The 19,158-nt window shown below is 38.5% G+C and overlaps 1 protein-coding gene across 2 annotated transcripts in view; it reads right to left on the bottom strand.

Annotated features, from left to right (window-relative positions):
* LOC116891144 (cytochrome P450 2C7) overlaps positions 1-19,158 on the bottom strand; it is a 53,125-nt gene that overhangs the window by 10,493 nt on the left and 23,474 nt on the right. For both annotated transcript variants that reach the window (XM_032891893.1, XM_032891892.1), the window contains exon 6: positions 8,324-8,465. In XM_032891893.1, coding sequence (XP_032747784.1) covers positions 8,324-8,465 — 142 coding nt within the window. The remainder of the gene's footprint in view (positions 1-8,323; positions 8,466-19,158) is intronic.

Genomic DNA, 19,158 nt, shown 5'->3' with positions numbered 1-19,158 from the left:
AAACGACACCATTCATAATATACCCAAATAATATAAAGCACCTAGGTGTGACTTTAACCAAGCAAGTAAAAGATCTATACAATAAGAACTTCAAGACTCTGAAGAAAAAAATTGAAGAAGACCTCAGAAGATGGAAAGATGTCCCATGCTCATGGATTGGCAGGATTAATATAGTAAAAATGGCCATTTTACCAAAAGCAATCTACAGATTCAATGCAATCCCCATCAAAATACCAATCCATTTCTTCAAAGAGTTAGACAGAACAATTTTCAAATTCATCTGGAATAACAAAAAACCCAGGATAGCTAAAAATATCCTCAACAATAAAAAGGACTTCAGGGGGAATCACTATCCCTGAACTCAAGCAGTATTACAGAGCAATAGTGATAAAAACTGCATGGTATTGGTACAGAGACAGACAGATAGACCAATGGAACAGAATTGAAGACCCAGAAATGAACCCACACACCTATGGGCAATTGATTTTTGACAAAGGAGCCAAAACCATCCAATGGAAAAAAGATAGCATTTTCAGCAAATGGTGCTGGTTCAACTGGAGGTCAACATGTAGAAGAATGCAGATCGATCCATGCTTATCACCCTGTACAAAGCTTAAGTCCAAGTGGATCAAGGACCTCCACATCAAACCAGATACACTCAAACTAATAGAAGAAAAACTAGGGAAGCATCTGGAACACATGGGCACTGGAAAAAAATTTCCTGAACAAAACACCAATGGCTTATGCTCTAAGATCAAGAATCGACAAATGGGATCTCATAAAACTGCAAAGCTTCTGTAAGGCAAAGGACACTGTGGTTAGGACAAAATGGCAACCAACAGATTGGGAAAAGATCTTTACCAATCCTACAACAGATAGAGGCCTTATATCCAAAATATACAAAGAACTCAAGAAGTTAGACCGCAGGGAGACAAATAACCCTATTAAAAAAATTGGAGTTCAGAGCTAAACAAAGAATTCACAGCTGAGGAATGCCGAATGGCTGAGAAACACCTAAAGAAATGTTCAACATCTTTAGTCATAAGGGAAGTGCAAATCAAAACAACCCTGAGGTTTCACCTCACACCAGTGAGAATGACTAAGATCAAAAACTCAGGTGACAGCAGATGTTGGCGAGGATGGGAGAAAAGGAACACTCCTCCATTGTTGGTGGGATTGCAGACTGGTACAACCATTCTGGAAATCAGTCTGGAGGTTCCTCAGAAAATTGGACATTGAACTGCCTGAGGATCCAGCTATACCTCTCTTGGGCATATACCCAAAAGATGCCCCAACATATAACAAAAAAAGACATGTGCTATGTTCATAGCAGACTTATTTATAATAGCCAGAAGCTGGAAAGAACCCAGAAGCCCTTCAACAGGGGAATGGATACAGAAAATGTGGTACATCTACACAATGGAATATTACTCAGCTATCAAAAACAATGACTTTATGAAATTCGTAGGCAAATGATTGGAACTGGAAAATATCATCCTGAATGAGGTAACCCAATCACAGAAAAACACACATGGTATGCACTCATTGATAAGTGGCTATTAGCCCAAATGCTTGAATTACCCTAGATGCCTAGAACAAATGAAACTCAAGACAGATGATCAAAATGTGAATGTTTCACTCCTTCTTTAAAAGGGGAACAAGAATACCCTTGGCAGGGAATAGAGAGGCAAAGATTAAAACAGACACAGAAGGAACACCCATTCAGAGCCTGCCCCACATGTGGCCCATACATATACAGCCACCCAATTAGACAAGATGGATGAAGCAAAGAAGTGCAGGCAGACAGGAGCCGGATGTAGATCTCTCCTGAGAGACACAGCCAGAATACAGCAAATACAGAGGCGAATGCCAGCAGCAAACCACTGAACTGAGAACAGGACCCCCATTGAAGGAATCAGAGAAAGAACTGGAAGAGCTTGAAGGGGCTTGAGACCCCATATGAACAACAATGCCAAGCAACCAGAGCTTCCAGGGACTAAGCCACTACCTAAAGACTATACATGGACTGACCCTGGACTCTGACCTCATAGGTAGCAATGAATATCCTAGTAAGAGCACCAGTGGAAGGGGAAGCCCTGGGTCCTGCTAAGACTGAACCCCCAGTGAACTAGATTGTTGGGGGAGGCGGCAATGGGGGAAGATGGGGAGGGGAACACCCATAAAGAAGGGGAGGGGGAGGGGTTGGGGGATGTTGGGGAATAATATTCGAAATGTAAATAAGAAATACTCAAGTTAAAAATAATAATAAAAAAAAAGAACATCAATGCAAACCAACCCGAGTTTCCAGGGACTAAACCACTCCCAAAGACTACATGGACTGATTTATAGCTCCAGCTACATATGTAGCACAGCTTGGCCTTTTTGGACACCAGTGGAAAGAGAATCCCTTGGTCTTGCCAAAGTTGGACCCCCAGTGTAAGTGAATGTCTAGAGGGAGGAAAAGGGGGAGCTGGATATGGAAGGGAGCACACTGATAGAAGAAGGGGAGGGGAGGGGATAGGTGGCTTATGAACTGGAAACCAGGAAAGGGAATAACATTTGAAATGTACATAAAGAAATATCAAAAAATGTTTTAATAAAGAGAAAGAAATGTGTGGGTTGAATAGACAAAGAAGACATTAAAGTAGTGGGTTTTTGGGGAGCATTCTGGGTAGAAGGGTTTTCAGTGGGGTGAGTGGTGATGTGACAAAGGATAATGGAGGAGAGAACAATGGGAATTCATTATATATATGTGTGAGATGGTCAAAGAATAAATACATCAAAAATGGAAAGAAAATAAAAAAATAAAAGTATCACTATATAATCCAAACCTGGAAATTCAAATAAGCTACTATTTTCTTTTTTTAAAATTTTTTATTATATATTTCTTTACTTAATTTTCTTTTTTTGAATTTTTTATTATATATTTCTTTACTTACATTTCAAATGTTAGTCCCCTTCTGGGTTTACTGTCCATAAGCCCCCATTCCCTCCCCTACCCCTCCCCCATACGGGTATTCCCCTGCACAAGGGCTTTCCCTTCCACCTGTTCCCCAACAAGGCTATTCTCTGCTACATATACAGTTGGAGCCCTGGGTCAGTCCATGTATAGTCTTTTGGTAGTGGTTTAGTTCATGTAACCTTCTGGCTGGTTAGCATTGTTGTTTTTATGGGGTTGCAAACTCCTTCAACTGTTTTAATACTTCCTCTAATTCCCCCCCAAGAGGGTCCTATTCTCAGTTCGGTGGTCTGCTGCTAGCATTGACCTCTGTATTGGACGTGATCTGGATATGTCTCTCAGGAGAGAACTATATCCAGTCCCTTTCTGCATGCATTTTTTAGCTTCATCAATCTTATCTAGTTTGGTGGCTGTATATATAAGGGCCACATGTGTGTCAGACTCTGATTGGCCATTCCTTGAGTCACTGCTCTAAACTTTAATTCCATATCCTCTCCTATGAATATTTTTCCCCTTTTAAGAAGGAGTGGGAGCATCTGCACTTTGGTCATCCTTTTTCTTGAACTTTCTGTGGTCTGTAGATTGCATCATGGGTAATTTGGGCCTTTTGGCTAATATCCACTTATCACTGAGTGCATACCAAGTGTGCTTTTTTGTGTATTGAATATTTTCAAAAGCTTTCTCAGCATCTGTGGATATCATGTCAGCTTTCCTTTAAGTTTCTTTTCTAGTGGATTATGTTGATGGATTTCCATCTACTAAATCATCATTGCATCCCTGGGATGAATCCTACATGATCATGGTGAATGATCAGTTTGAAGTATTCTTGGATTCAGTTTGTGAAAATTTTATTGAGTATTTTTGTATCTATATATGAGGGAAATTGGTCTGAAGTTCTCTTTCTTTGTATGGTTTTGATTATTTCTTGCCTTCTACTCTTCTTGGATGTATTTGCTTCTTTTTATTCTAGAGCTTTTAGGTATGTTGTCCAGCTGCTGATGTATGCTCTCTCCTGTTTCTTTCTGCAGGCACTCAGAGCTATGAGTTTTCCTCTTAGCACAGCTTTCACTGTGTCCCATAAGTTTGGGTATGTTGTGTCTTCATTTTCATTACATTCTAAAAAGACTTTAATTTCTTTATTTCTTCCTTGACCATGTTGTCATTGAGAAGAGCAATATTCAGCTTCCACGTGTATGTGGGCTTTCTCATGTTTTTGTTGTTATTAAAGACCAGCCTCAGTCCATGGTGATCTGATAGAATGCATGGGATTATGTCAATATCCTTGTATCTATTAAGGCCTGTTTTGTGACCAAATATATAGTCAATTTCAGAGAAGGTATCATGAGGTATTGAGAAGAAGGTATATTCTTTTGTTTTAGGATAAAATGTTCTATAGATCCATTTGGTTCCAAGTTTCTGTTATTTTCACTGTGTCTACATTTATTTTCTGTTTCCGTGATCTGTCCATTGATGAAAGTGGTATGTTGAAGTCTCCTACTATTATCGTGTGCAGTGTAATATATGTTTTGAGCTTTAGAAATTTCTGTTGCTAAGATTCCTGTGCTTGCCTCTCGCTATCTGGTTATCTCTTATGTTAGTTGGTCTTGCGGTTCCTGACTGGAGCTTCTCTGTCCTGTGGACCTGTGAGCCTTTGAGCCTGTGATCTTTGGAGTGAGAGAGTTCCTGGAAGACCAGCTCTCTGTGGGCATGTTTTGGGTCAGAGAGCTATGGGGCAACCCCTGCTCTGGGCTTAGATGGAGACTGAAAGGGTCCTGTCCTAGGCTGTGCTACGTCTCCTGTGCCCATGTGCTCCCAGAGTATGTTTCCTTAGATAGTCAGTGGGGAGAAAGTGTGATATCTCCTGTGGGCTGTGGGTTTAGTAGGGAGAGTGCTCCTTGCAGACCAGCTCTCTGTGTACAGTTTTATTGTCCATAATGCTGTGGGAAAAACCCAGCTCTGGCACAGATGAAGACTAGAAGGGTCCATTCCTAGACTGCACTGTGGCTCCTCAGCACTGTGCATTCTGTTGGATCTCTCCTTGGATAGACAATGAGGAAGATAGTAGAGTCTCACCTGTGGGCTAAGGATTTAGAAGGGATAGTGCTACTGATGGACCAGTTGTCTGAGGGCAAGTTTGTGTGTGAGGGCTGTGGAACTGTCCTGGCTCTTAGCTGCCTGATTGTATTCTAATTAGAGGCAGAAAGGAAGTAGATCTGCAGGTTGTGGAAGGTGAGGAAAAATAGGATTGAGAAGAAGGAGGAGAAACCATAATTATGATATAGTAGGTGAGAAAAAATAATTTTCAATTAACAGAAAAAACAGCAGATTAAATTATAATTCTTTGTTAAACCAATATTCATTGTTAGATTAATTTTAATCACAAAATGTTATTCATGATAATAAAGATTTTTCATTGTCATGAAAATAAATTATGATTACCTTTCATTAGCACATTTTGATAATTGGATACATTTTTATTTGTAAATTTGCATTCCTTGATAAAGAATTATACTTAATATTGAGATAGATTTTTTAAGATGCTGGGAATTATACTCGAGTAATGGGAGCTTTAGGCTACAGAATGTTTCCTTTCATCTCCTTTTTCATTCACACCTGCAGCACCAATAATATAAATACTGAATTTGGGACTTAGCAAACCTGGGACCCAGGAACCTCATTGATACCCTCATTCTCTTTGATGAGTTATTCAGACTCCTGGAATCCATGACTTCCTGTGACATTGCTTTAGATCATATAATAAAAAACAATCTCACAGATTCAGGAAGACCTGAAAAATGGGGGAAGCAAACAGAGGTCTCATTTGGATTTTAATTTATAAACTTACCAGAAATCCATTTCTCTTGAAAATTCTGATGTAGTCTCTAAGAGAATAGTTTACATTTGACTCAGGGATCTCCCTGAAGGGTTTCACACTTCTATTCATGAGTCCACATAAAGAGAAGACTCATGAAACTATGAACCTGTGTCTTTGGTGGATGTTTTTAATCCATTCTGATGAATACTTGGAAAGTCTTTTCTACTAGCATAGTAAAATATGGAGCAGTATTAACACACTGTGTCTAGAGGATTGAGCCTAAAGCTTACATTCATGGAACAAATCAGGGAAGAGGCACAGATAGAAGGAGAATTCAGGAATCAAATGTTGCCCGTCTCCCCTTTCATACCTATTCATTGCTCATTCCCTGTTAACAACTGATGTCTCAGGAAAAAGACCTCTTAGACAACCCTATACCCTTATTTAAGAATTCAGTGAATCTGGAAGGTAAGTCCTCTGATGAGTGGGAGTAGGAAGGCATTTTCAGCAAGATGAGCATGCTCTGTATTACCCTGTTTTCTACTTAAACTTTTATGACTGTTGAACAGTACTAGTCTTTTCTGGTCTGTAGATATACATCCTTAACATGTTTTGATTAATGCATGTGTATCCTTATAACATTTAAATTTCAATATAATCTTTTTCTTTTTTTCTTAAACATCATATTTTGTTTTAGTAAATTTGAGAAGCCTTATTGTCATCTTCTCATACATTAAAAATATTAATTTTGATCATATTTGTACTTTTTGGAGTAGGAAATGTTAGGCAAAGGAGTGAAGGTGTGTTTCATTTATGCTGAAGCACTGGATCTGATTTAAAATACACTCTAAAACAAAACATCATTGGTAGAGATGAAAAACACCATTGTTCAACAGAAGGTTAAGGAAGTGGACTAACAGTGTGGTGTGATTATCTAAATATTCTGCATGAATAGAAACACATCACTAGATAATCTAAATATTTTGATTTCTTGTCAGTGGGTACATTATCTCAATCATAATAAGTTCTTGACTTTCAGGTTATGCTTCAGTGAAGTAAGTTTTCTTTTTTCTATGCTAAAATTAAATTCATAAAAATAAGGACATGAGACCATAAGATTTTAGCTGACTTACAGAGATTTTAAAGAAAATTTAAAGAAGTTTAAGAATGAAAGAATATGTATCTTCTAGTTACAAAAGGACATGAATGTTATGTACTTACTAATAAGTGGATATTAGCCAAAAAAGTACCAACTACCCATGATACAGTCCCCAGAAGTCATAAAGGTCAACAAACTAAAAGTCCCAAGTAACAACACCTCTGTACTACTAGATAGGTTGAAGAAAGCAACCACAAGGGGGAAGGGAAGGAGGGTACTGGGAGAGAAAAGGAATGGGATGGCTGGAGAAGGTAACATGATCTGGTATTGGGTGGGGAATTGAAGCCCTGAGGGCCAGCAGAAAGAATGGAAACAGGCAACCTCGGGATGTTGGAGGTTGGGTGTACCCTACAGAATGTATCAGAGACCTGGGAGGTGAGAAACTCTCAGGACTCAAATTGGGACCACTAGATGAAATGCCCTACACTGGGGAGAGGGAACTTGTAGAGCCCACCTCCAGCAGAAAGGCAGGGCATCAAGTGAGGGATGAGGTTGCTATCTCACAGTCAAAAACCCGAACCATTAGTCTTCCTGTCTGAAAGAACTGTAAGGATGGAAATGGAGAAAAACCTGAGGAAAAGAAGGGCCAATGACAGTCCCAAAGTGGGACCCATCTCAAGTGGAGGCCCCAAGACCTGACACCATTACTAAGGTATAGAACTCTGACAAAAAATTGGACCATTGTGGCTGCCCTCCGAAAGGCCAAGCAGCTGAATGAGTAAAATGTAGATATTTGCACCCAACTGAGAAATAGACACTGCTGACCCCTTTTCTTGAATTAGGGAAATCTAGAGGTATCTGAGGGGGAGGGAAATCCTGTAGGAGGAACAGGAGTCTCAATTTAACCTAGAACCTCAAGATCTCTCAGACACTGGATCACCAACTAGGCAGCATACAGCAGCTGATATGAGCCCCTCAACATACGTACAGAAGAATACTCTGGCTTCAGTCAGGGAAGATGTACTTAACCCTAAAGAGACTGGAGGCCCCAGAGAGTTTAGAGGTCTGATGGGGTGGGGTGTCAGGGGCAGACATTCTCCTAGAGATTAGGGATGAGGGGTATGGGGATGAAGTTTGTGATGTGGAATAGTTGGAGGGTGTACTGGGAGGGGAATAAAATCCAAAGTGTAAAAATAATAAAATAAAATAAAAAAGAAAGGATATGTATCCGTCAGGCAATATATTCTACCCAGGGAACCCAGACACTGACCAGCAGTTGATTGCTTTTCCTACAGCGAGAATCCATTCATCTCAGTCATGCTATTCATCACAGTCAGTAGCCCAAAAAGTGAAGAACGGAGACTGCTCTAACTAAAACAACATGCTGAATCCTGGTATCATCTTTCCAGTATCTTACGGGACCACTTTGGTTCACCACCTGTGCCCTTACCTGTGACATGTGGGTACTTCATCAGAAGCAGGAGAGCATATCTCAATGTTGAGCTCATTGTCTCTGTCCCTGCACCAAGGAGATCCATGATACTGCATGCCAGATTTTCCAGTGAATATTCTGATTGTTTGATGTGGTTTGCCTATAAATAATTTGATGCGGAAATCTAGTAAATTACTTACCAACACATCTTATTACAGTGAATCTATAGTTGTACATTTGCATGTTTGTATAATTTGTACAGTTGAATAGTTGATATTGAAGTTTTAAAATTCAAGAGAAAGTACATAGTTCAATGGCTATTCCAACTGTATAGAAATTCACCGAGTTGAATAGATTTTGGGTATAATTTTTCACATGATATATTTATTCATTTACAAGGTTACTTTATACTAAACCTTATATAGTTTTTAAAGTTTTATGGTGATGGTAACAAAGACCCTAGAATATAGAGTAGAGGAGAAATAAACATATCCTTTTGATTATGAAATATGTGTGTGTGTGTGTGTGTGTGTGTGTGTGTGTGTGTGTAATTTTCTTTTTCCAACTTTATTAAAGAGGTTTCTTCTGAGGGGAACAGTATAAATATCAGCTTTCAATGTAATGCAACAGAATTGAAGCAAAACACTAGCAAATATCTGTTTATTTCTCATTACACGTTCAAAACCTTGCCAGTTGTAATTAGAGAAACAGAGAAACATAAACAAAGCTTTGACTTGTCGAACTGATGCATTTGGACTAAACAATACCAAGCAACTAGAGCTTCCAGGGACTAAGCCACTACCTAAAGACTATACATGGACTGACCCTGGACTCTGACCTCATAGGTAGCAATGAATATCCTAGTAAGATCACCAGCGGAAGGGGAAGCCCTTGGTCCCGCTAAGACTGAACCCCCAGTGAACGTGATTGTTGGGGAGAGGGTGGCAATGGGGAGGGGGGAGAGGAACACCCATAAGGAAGGGGAGGGGAAGGGGTTGGGAAACCAGGAAAGGGAATAACATTCTGAAATGTAAATAAGAAATACTCATGTTAAAAAAAAATAGAATAAAATAAAAGGTATTTAAGTCAAAGAAATGAAAAAAACAGGAGCATGATCAGAATAGCCCCACAACAGTTCTGGGCCACAGAATCACCAACAGTATTCCTAGCAGTTATAAAGCCTGTGCCTACTATTCATCTACATGGTTCTGATAAAATCGGATGGCTTGCTGTAGAAAAGACAGACCTAAGGCATTTTAAAGAGACAATGATGTGACAAATATGGGTCTATTTTGACTTTCCTGCATACAGGGAAACATCCAGTTAGACCAGCACCATTTATTGAAGATGCTCTGTTCTTTGCATTGTATATTTTTGCCTTCTTTGTCAAGGATCAAGCGTGTATAAATGAGTGGTTTTATTTCTGGGTCTTCAATTCTATTCCATTGATCAACCTGTCTGTCTGTGAACTAATTCCATGCAGTTTTATCACGATTTTTCTGTAGTAGAGCTTCAGGTCAGGGATGGTGATTTCCCCACCATTCTTTTATTGTGAAAAAGTGTTTTCAATATTCTGGTTTTTTTGCCTTTCCATGTGAATTTGACAATTGATTTTTCCATGCATTTGAAGAATTGTGTTGGGATTTTGATTGGTATTGCACTGAATCTGTAGATTGCCTTTGGTATGATGGCCATTTTTAGTATAATAATTCTGACAACCCATGAGCATGGGAGATCTCTCCATTTTCTGAGATCTTTGATTTCTTTCTGGAGAGAATTGAAGTTCTTAATAAAAGAGAGCTGACCACCCAAGAGTGCAGACATCCTGAGATTGCAGGACAGACTGCCACCTCTGCACATCTCTGCCAACATCCCTGGTACAAGGGGAAACTGCACATGCCTCTGGACAAAGGGATATAGGAACACACAGCCGCCAGTACCCGTGGTTCTGGTCTGTGCCCAGGACCAAAGTGAAACGGCCAAACAGCCCCCTGAACCCAAATCCCATTGGGGAGGGAGCTGGACCCTCAGAAGTATGGATGCTCCTGAGAAGTCAAAGGAGAATACCCTCTCCAGACCCAAAGGTAATTGCATAGTGCCAACTGTGCCCTCTGGGTGCAAGGACCTATGAGCAAGCAGGGACTGGACCCTTTGATTCCTGCCAACGCCTAGAGCTGGAAGACAGTCTCCAGGAGTACTGCCACAGCTGAAATCAGAACACCTGTTCTTAGGAAAGGGTAAAAGAAAACAGGAAAACATTTCAAGAGGAGTGATGACACAGCGGCCTACAGCAGGGTCAAGTCATTCTCAGAAACAGCAAAACAAGCAAACACCAGAGACAACCCAATGGCTAGAGGCAAGCACAGCAACACAAGCAACAGAAACCAATACTACTTGGCATCATCAGAGTTCAGTTATCCAAACAAAGAAAATACTGAATATTCAAACACACCAGAAAAATAAGATTTAGATTTAAAATCACATTTTTTAAAATGATGGAGGACTTTAAGAAAGACATAAACAACTCTCTTAAAGAAACAGGAACACAAGTAAACAAGTAGAAGCCCTTAGAAAGGAATCACAAAAATCCCTGGAAGAGTTACAGGAAAACACAAATAAACAGGTAAACAAATTGAAAATGGAAATAGAAACAATAAAGAAAGCACAAAGGGAGGCAACTCTGAATATAGGATACCTAAGGAAGATACAAGGAGCCATAGATACAAGCATCACCAACAGAATACAAGAGATAGAAGAGAGAATTTCAGGGGCAGAAAGTACCATAGAAAATATCGACACAACTGCCAAAGATAATGTAAAACACAAAAAGGTCCTAGCCCAAAACATACAGGAAATCCAGGACACAATGCAAAGAGCAAACCTAAGGATAGTAGGTATGGAAGAAAGTGAAGACTCCCAACTCAAAGGGCCAGTAAATATATTCAACAAAATAATAGAGGAAAATTTTCCTAACCTAAAGAAAGATATGCCCATAAATATACAAGAAGCCTACACAACTCCAAATAGATTAGACCAGAAGAGAATTTCTTCCAATCACATAATAGTTAAAACACCAAATGCACAAAACAAAGAGAGAATATTAAAAGCAGTAAAAATTGTCAAGTGACATATAAAGGCGGAACTACAAAAATTATACCAGACTTCTCACCAGAGACTATGAAATCCAGAAGATTCTGGACAGATATAATACAGACCCTAAGAGAACACAAATGCCAGCCCATGTTACTGTATCCAGCAAAACTCTCAATTAACATAAATGCAGAAATTAAGATATTCCATGACAAAACCAAATTTATGCAATATCTTTCTACAAATCCAGGTCTACAAAGGATAATGCATGGAAAACTCCAACACAAGGAGAGAAATTACACTGTACAGAAAGCAAGAATATAATTTACTTGCAATGAAACCAAAAGAGAGATAAACAAACACAATTCCACCTCTAACAATGAAAATAACAGGAAGTGACAATCCCTAGTCCTTAATATCTCTCAACATCAACGGACTCAATTCCTTAATAAAAAGACATAGACTAACAGACTGGATAGGTAAGTAGGACCCAGGATTTTGCTGCATGCAAGAAACACATCTCAGAGACAAAGACAGACACTACCTCAGAGTAAATGGCTGGAAAACACCTTTCCAATCAAATGGCCCAAAGAAACAAGCAGGAGTTTCATTCTAATATCAAATAAAATTGACTTTCAACCAAAAGTCATTCAAGAAGATAAGGAGGAAACTTCATATTCATCAAAGAAAAAATCCACCAAGATGAACTCTCAATCCTAAATATCTATGTTCCAAATGGAAGGGCACCTACATTCATAAAAGAAGCCTTACCTAAGCTCAAAGCACACATAGCACCTCACATGATAATAGTAAGTGATTTCAACACCCAACTGTCATCAATGGATAATATACAATAGAGGAATCTCGAATGACTGAGAAGCACCTAAAGAAATGTTCAAAGTCCTTAATGGTCAGAGAAATGCAAATCAAAACAACCCTGAGATTCCACCTCACACCAGTCAGAATGGCTAAGATCAAAACCTCAGGTGACAACACATGTTGGCAAGGATGTGGAATTGCTAGTGGAATTGCAAACTGGTACAACTCTGGAAATCAATTTAGTGTTTCCTCAAAAAATTGGAAATAGACCTAAAGACTCAGAAATACCCCACTTTGGAATATACCCCAAATATGCACCACTATGACATAGGGACACATGTTCCACTCTGTTTTAGTGGCCTTATTTGTGATAGCCAGAAACTGGCAACAATCCAGATGTCTCACGACAGAACAATGAATACAGAAAATGTGGTTCATTTACACAATGAAGTACTACTCAACTATTAAGAATGAGGAAATCCTTAGCAAATGCAAGGCCCTGGGTTCAGTCCCCAGCTCCGAAAAAAAGAAGAAGAAAATAAAAGAATGAGGAAATCCTGAGTTTTTGCAGCAAACCCTCAAGAGACTGGAGGCCCCAGGATGTTTAAAGGTCTGGTGGGGTGGGTGAAGTAGGGACATCCTTGTGGAAACATAGCAAGGGGGAGTGTAGGGTGGGTGGATAGGAGATATGGGATGTGGAATTCTATGGGGTAGACTGGGTGAGGAATAAAATATGGATTATTAAAATAAATAGATAGAGATAGATTGATAGATAGATAGATAGATAGATAGATAGATAGATAGATAGATAGATCAAAAGAGGCAATGATTTCTTATGATGTGCACTCATCCCATGTGAAACAAACTCTAAATAATTGGGCTACTCAAAATAGAATTATACCCCAAGACTGATGGGATTGGTAACAGCTGTACCAGATGCTGGCCCTGAATTGCAGTGGTTGTCATGGTTAAGAGAAGAAGCCAAAAATGTGGCGCAACTCAATAGGACTAAGGAAATTAATAATGTAGTGAGGGATCAGTATATAACTGAAGGTTATTATGCTAATATACAAGAACAGGTATAATTTGAAGATGCAATCACAGAACTATGTTATTTAGCAGTTTTAAGAACTTGGAACAAATTTGAGAATCCAGATAAAAAACATTTCTAACTTGTTTACAAAAATTATATAAGGCTTAGGATAAAAATTCACTGTTTTTTTTTTCTTTTTACAAAGATTGATCCCAGTGGTAAACATAAACATATCTAATCAGAATCAAGGTGTTGGTAGAGAACCTAAAATTCAATAATTGGAATTCAGAATGTGGAAAAGTTATTACACCACTAAAATCATAGAAAGTGCCCAAGGATGAACAGAAAAAAAAAAAAGAATACAAATGATATTGGTTCGAAAGTGTACTATCCTAGACACCCTAAGATCTCTCAGACACTAGCCCACCAACCAGGCAGCATACACCAGTTGATATGAGGCCCCCAACACATGTAAAGTGGAGGACTGCCAGGACCATATTCAGTCAGGAAAGATGCACCTAACGCTCAAGGATTGGAGGCCCCAGGGAGGAGCAGGATGTTGGGGTGGGGGAATGAAGACATCCTTGTGGAGTGGAGGGGAGGACATTTGGTATGTGAAACAATCTGAGGATGGACTGGGAGGGGGATAAATTCTGGAGTTTAAAAAAAATAAAGAAAATATGCAATTAACATAGATGATGACATTGCTCAGCTGTTATTATTTTTCTATGTTAAGGATAAAGCTGTTCCAGTTGAAAGATCAGAAGAGTTTGGAATTACAGGAAAACATGAATTCTTGCAAACAGTTATTAATCACCAGAGTCCAATAATAAAGTCACAAGTGAATGATATTGAAATAGAAGATGTATTGCATACAGAAGCCAATGTAACTATTATTTCACACAAACCTTTGGTTTCATAATGGCCACTTCAAAAAAATATCTAGGTATTGGAAAGTCATCTCACATAAAACAAACTTGTGATACCTTACACGTGTGGGACTAGAAGGTTAAATAGGAAAGTTAAAACCTTATATGACTGACAAAGCCCTGGACTTATAGCGATGACTTTCAGTACAGCACTGGGGAACTCATATTAATATTCTCTCAATACCAAATACAGTCCCTAAAATTAAGGGTGAAATGGAACATACTCCTTGGGAAATTACAGAAAAATAACATCCAAAACAACCATATACTTTGCAGTTTATCCAAACAGAACACAACAGGGACTGAGTTTTCAATTATATAAGAAAGTATTTTAGAAAAGATTTTCTTGGTACACAAAGTAAAAATATTCTACGTTTTGGGTAATCACTAAAAATTGTCAAAGAGCTTATAGAAACTATTTGGGAGAAATTAACAACAATATCTTAAAAGCAAGCATCTTTAGCTTATAAAAAGCACTAATTGAATTCTGTGTTTTGGAAAAGGAACATCAATTCTTTAAACACCTATAATCTATTCTGATGTAAAAATTTGGGAATGCCTAGTTATAAGTCAGAAACTGATAGAAGGCCCATATAATTCACTTCAAAAATCAGAGTGTTATGTAATTATCATTGAATTATTAGATTTTCCTGAAACTCTGAATATAATTACTGATTCTAAATATGTAGAGTTATTTTAAATATAGAACAGATGAATTTTAATAGATAATTCAGAATTATCCTTGTTATTTAAGCAAATACAATAAGCAATCATAAATGGAAACTATACATCATGTATTAACCATCTTCTATCTCATATATACAAGCTTGCAAAATACTTTGACAAAAGAAATGAAAACGCTGATCAATTGTTAGTAGGAAATATATTGGTAGCCCCAAAATATCACATTTAATGTCAGGTTAACAGTAAATGTTTAAAGAAAAACTTTTCTATCACCTGGAAACAAACTGAGGTAATTACAATAAAATGTTCTACTGGTCCTTTGTATAACCCAACTCCACTACCTGCTGGAATCAACTTTAAGAGTACCAAAACAAATGAAAACTGGCAGATGGACATGTTTCATCTCGCAGAACTAGAAAATTAAAGTTTATACACCATACAAAAAAGAACAGCAGCTGAAATACATGGGGTTATAGAAAAAACTGGAATTCAATCATCCTGTGGACTATAAGAATGTGTTAACATCAGAGAATGTTTTGTGTTAAGGACGTGGACTTGTTTATATTTTTCCAAAAAGAAACTATGAATACTAAAAGACTAATAAAGCTCAGAGTTAAGCATGGGAGATATTCTGGAAACCTTGACCACTGATCCCAAAAGAGGAAAGAACAGAGCCTAACAAGTCACTGCCTTCTTCTGCAAGTAGGAAAAGCCTGAATGAGAAACATTTACGACGTATTTCTGACAGACCTATGAGCAGGGTTTTGATCTCCTGCAATACAGAGCCATCCACAATGCTGAGCAACAATAGGACTATGAGTTGGACTTTAAAACAGACTCTTCTGAATACTACATCTTGCATGACCAAGTTGAGACAACCCAAAGGTTCACAAAGCTGTGGGCACAGACTAAAACACTGCAGCAAGGAACTCCAGAATAGAAGATTCTAGAATATCAGACAGTCTCTACATATAAAAGGTTCACGAAGCAGAATCCATGTTACAGAAAAGAAAAGCATCACTGCTAGGTTTTTATCTCAGTTGTGGATAGGATACTGAAAGGTCAACAGAAAGATCACATCAAACACCTAAGAACCCTGGAAAGGACATTGGGAAAAATGGAAAAGCAGCTTCAAAACTGCATAATCAGTAGCTAAAACAAATGACAGGAAATAGAAGGTGCTTTATTTTGCAAAGTTATCCCTTTAATGGATGACAGATGGCTAGTCAACTAACTTTTTTCGAATTATTATTCTCTAGAACTGCTTCATACTATGACCTTTAGTGTCAGTTGCCTCTTGGAATTCTGGGAATGGGAGAGGTTATAAAAACATAACAGAGTCTGAAAGTTGACTACTAATATTGGACACTAGAAAACTGAACAGGTCCCACAGATCCCTGAACCCAAATCCTGTGGGGGAGAAAGTGGGCCCTCAGAGTGTAGACACTCCTGAGAACTCAGAGGAGACAACCACTTTCTGCCCACATTCCTTACCCAAGAGGAAATCACCTAGTGCCATCAGTGACCTCCGGGCAAAGGGACCTAGATGCAGTCGGGGCAGGACCCTTCAGGTTTCTGCCTGTTCCCAAGATCGCCTAAACACCCAACAGTAGAGGTAAGACCAACTTTTTGGTCCAAGCAACCTGCCTGGTAAACTCAGGACACACAAAGACAGAGGTACTCTGGGACAGTGCACTTCTAGTTCCTGACTGTTTCCAGAACTGAACTGAACAGATGCCACAGCTGAACCCCCAGAAGCACAGATAATCCTGAGACCTCAGAACAGATCTCCACTTCTGCACACTTCTGTTCACATACCTGGACCCAGAGGAAACTGCATGGTACTTCTAGATACAAGAATATAGGTGCAGTCAGCAGCAGGAATGGAGGTTTCTGCCTGTGCCAGGAACTGAACTTAACAGTTCACTGCACCCAAATTCCCTAGGTGAGAGAGCAGGGTCCTCAGAAGTGTGGACACTCCTGAGAAATCAGAGGAAACAAGTACTTTCTGCCCACATTTCTGACCCAAGAGGAAATTGCCTAGTGCCATCTGTGCCCACTGGGCACAGGAACCTGGGAGCAGTCAGAGGCAGGACCTTTTTGGATTCTGCCTGCATGGAGAGTAGAAAGCCAGTCATGAGGAGCACTTATACAATGGAGAGCAGAGCTCTATGTTCCCAGATCAGGATGAAAGAAAACAGGTCTACAGGAGTGCTGACACACAGGCCAACAGGGAGGTCAAGCCACTGTCAGAGACAGCAAGTCAAGCTAACACCAGGGACAAAATGATGGCGAGAGGCAAGCAAAGGAACTTAAGCAACAGAATCTAAGACTACCAGGCATCTTCAGAGCACAGTACTCCAAACAAAGCTAATTGTAGATATACAACCATACCAGAAAAGCAAGACTTAGATTTAAAACTAAATTTTATGATGATAATAAAGGACTTTAAGAAGGACATAAAGAACTCCCTAAAGAAATGCAGGGCAAGACGAATAATAAGTAGAAGGAATTAAAGAGGAAACACAAAAATACCTTAAAGAATTACAGGAAAGCACAACCAAAAGGGTGAAGGAATTGAACAAAACCATCCAGGATTAAAAAATGGAAATAGGAACAATAAAAAAGCACAAAGGGAGACATCACTGGAGATAGAAAACCTAGGGAAGAGATCAGGAGTCATAGATGCAAGCATCACCAATAGAATACAAGAGAGAAAGGAGAGAATCTCAGGGGCAGAAAATACTATAGAAAACATTGGCAAGAAAATCAAAGATAATGTAAAATGCAAAATGCTCCTATCCCAAAACATCCAGGAAATCCAGGACACAATGAAAGCATCAAACCTAAGAATAATAGGTATAGAAGAGAGTGAAGACTCCCAAATTAAAGGGACAGTAAATATCTTCATCAAAATTATAGAAGAAAACATCCCTAACCTAAAGAATGAGATGCCAATAAACATACCAGAAGCCTACAGAACTCCAAATAGATTGAAACAAAAGAGAAATTTCTCCCATCACATAATAGTTAAAACACAAAATGCACAAAGCAAAGAAATAATATTAAAAGGAGTAGGGGAAAAAGGTCAAGTAACATATAGAGGCAAACCTATAAGAATTACACCAGACTTCTCGCCAGAGGCTATGAAAGCAAGAAAATCCTAGGCAGAAGTCATACAGACCATAAGAAAACACAGATGCCAGGCTAGGCTAATATATCCAGCAATACTCTCAATTAATGTAGGTGGAAAAACAAAGTATTACATGACAAAAATAGATTTACACAATATCTTTCTATAAATCCAGCCCTACAAAAGATAATAGACACAAAACCCCAATACAAGGAGGAAAACTACACCCTAGAAAAAATAAGAAATTAATCTTGCAATGAAACTGAAATAAGAGAGACACACAAACATAATTTTTCCCCTAACAACAAAATAACAGGAAGCAACAACCACTATTCCTTAATATCTTGTAACATCAGTGGACTCAATTCCCCAACAAAAAGATATAGACTAACAGACAAGACACAGCATTTTGCTACATAAAAGAAATACATCTCAGAGTCAAAGACAGACAGTACCTCAGAGTAAGAGGTAAAATTCCAATAAAAATTGTATGAAGAAATAGAGATATCAAAAAAATTAAGGAAGGACACTTCAGATTCCTCAATGGAAAAATCCACCAAGATAAACTCTCAATCCTATATATTTATGCTCCAAATTCAAGATTACCTACATCCATAAAAGAAAGCTTACTCTCAAATCACACATCATGCTTCACACAATAATACTAGAAGATTTCAACATACCACTCTCATCAATGGAGGAATCATGGAAACAAAATTAAACAGTGACATAGAGAAACTAACAGAAGTTATTAACCAAATGGAATTAACAGATATTTACAGAACATTTCATCCTAAAAAAAATGGATATACCATTTTCTCAGCATATCATGGTACCTTCTCCAAAACTGACCATATAATTGGCCACAAAACAGTCTTTAACAAATACAAGAAGGTAGAAATAATCCCATGCATCCTATGAGATCACCATGGACTAAGGCTGGTCTTCAATAACAACAAAACAAGAGAAAGCCCACATGTACATGGCAGTTGAACAACTCTCTACTCAATGATAACATGGTCAAGGAAGAGATAAAGAAAGAAATTAAAGACTTCTTAGAATTTAATAAAAATGAAGGCACAACATACCCAAACTTTTGAGACACAATGAAAGCACACCAAAAACTCTACAACAAAAAGAAGCAAATACACCCAGGAAGACAGGA

This window comes from Rattus rattus, chromosome 2 (genome assembly GCF_011064425.1).
Source record: "Rattus rattus isolate New Zealand chromosome 2, Rrattus_CSIRO_v1, whole genome shotgun sequence".
NCBI classification, from domain to species: domain Eukaryota; kingdom Metazoa; phylum Chordata; class Mammalia; order Rodentia; family Muridae; genus Rattus; species Rattus rattus.
The sequence above is the reverse complement of the archived record's forward strand: the minus strand, read 5'-3'. Positions and strand labels throughout refer to the sequence as shown.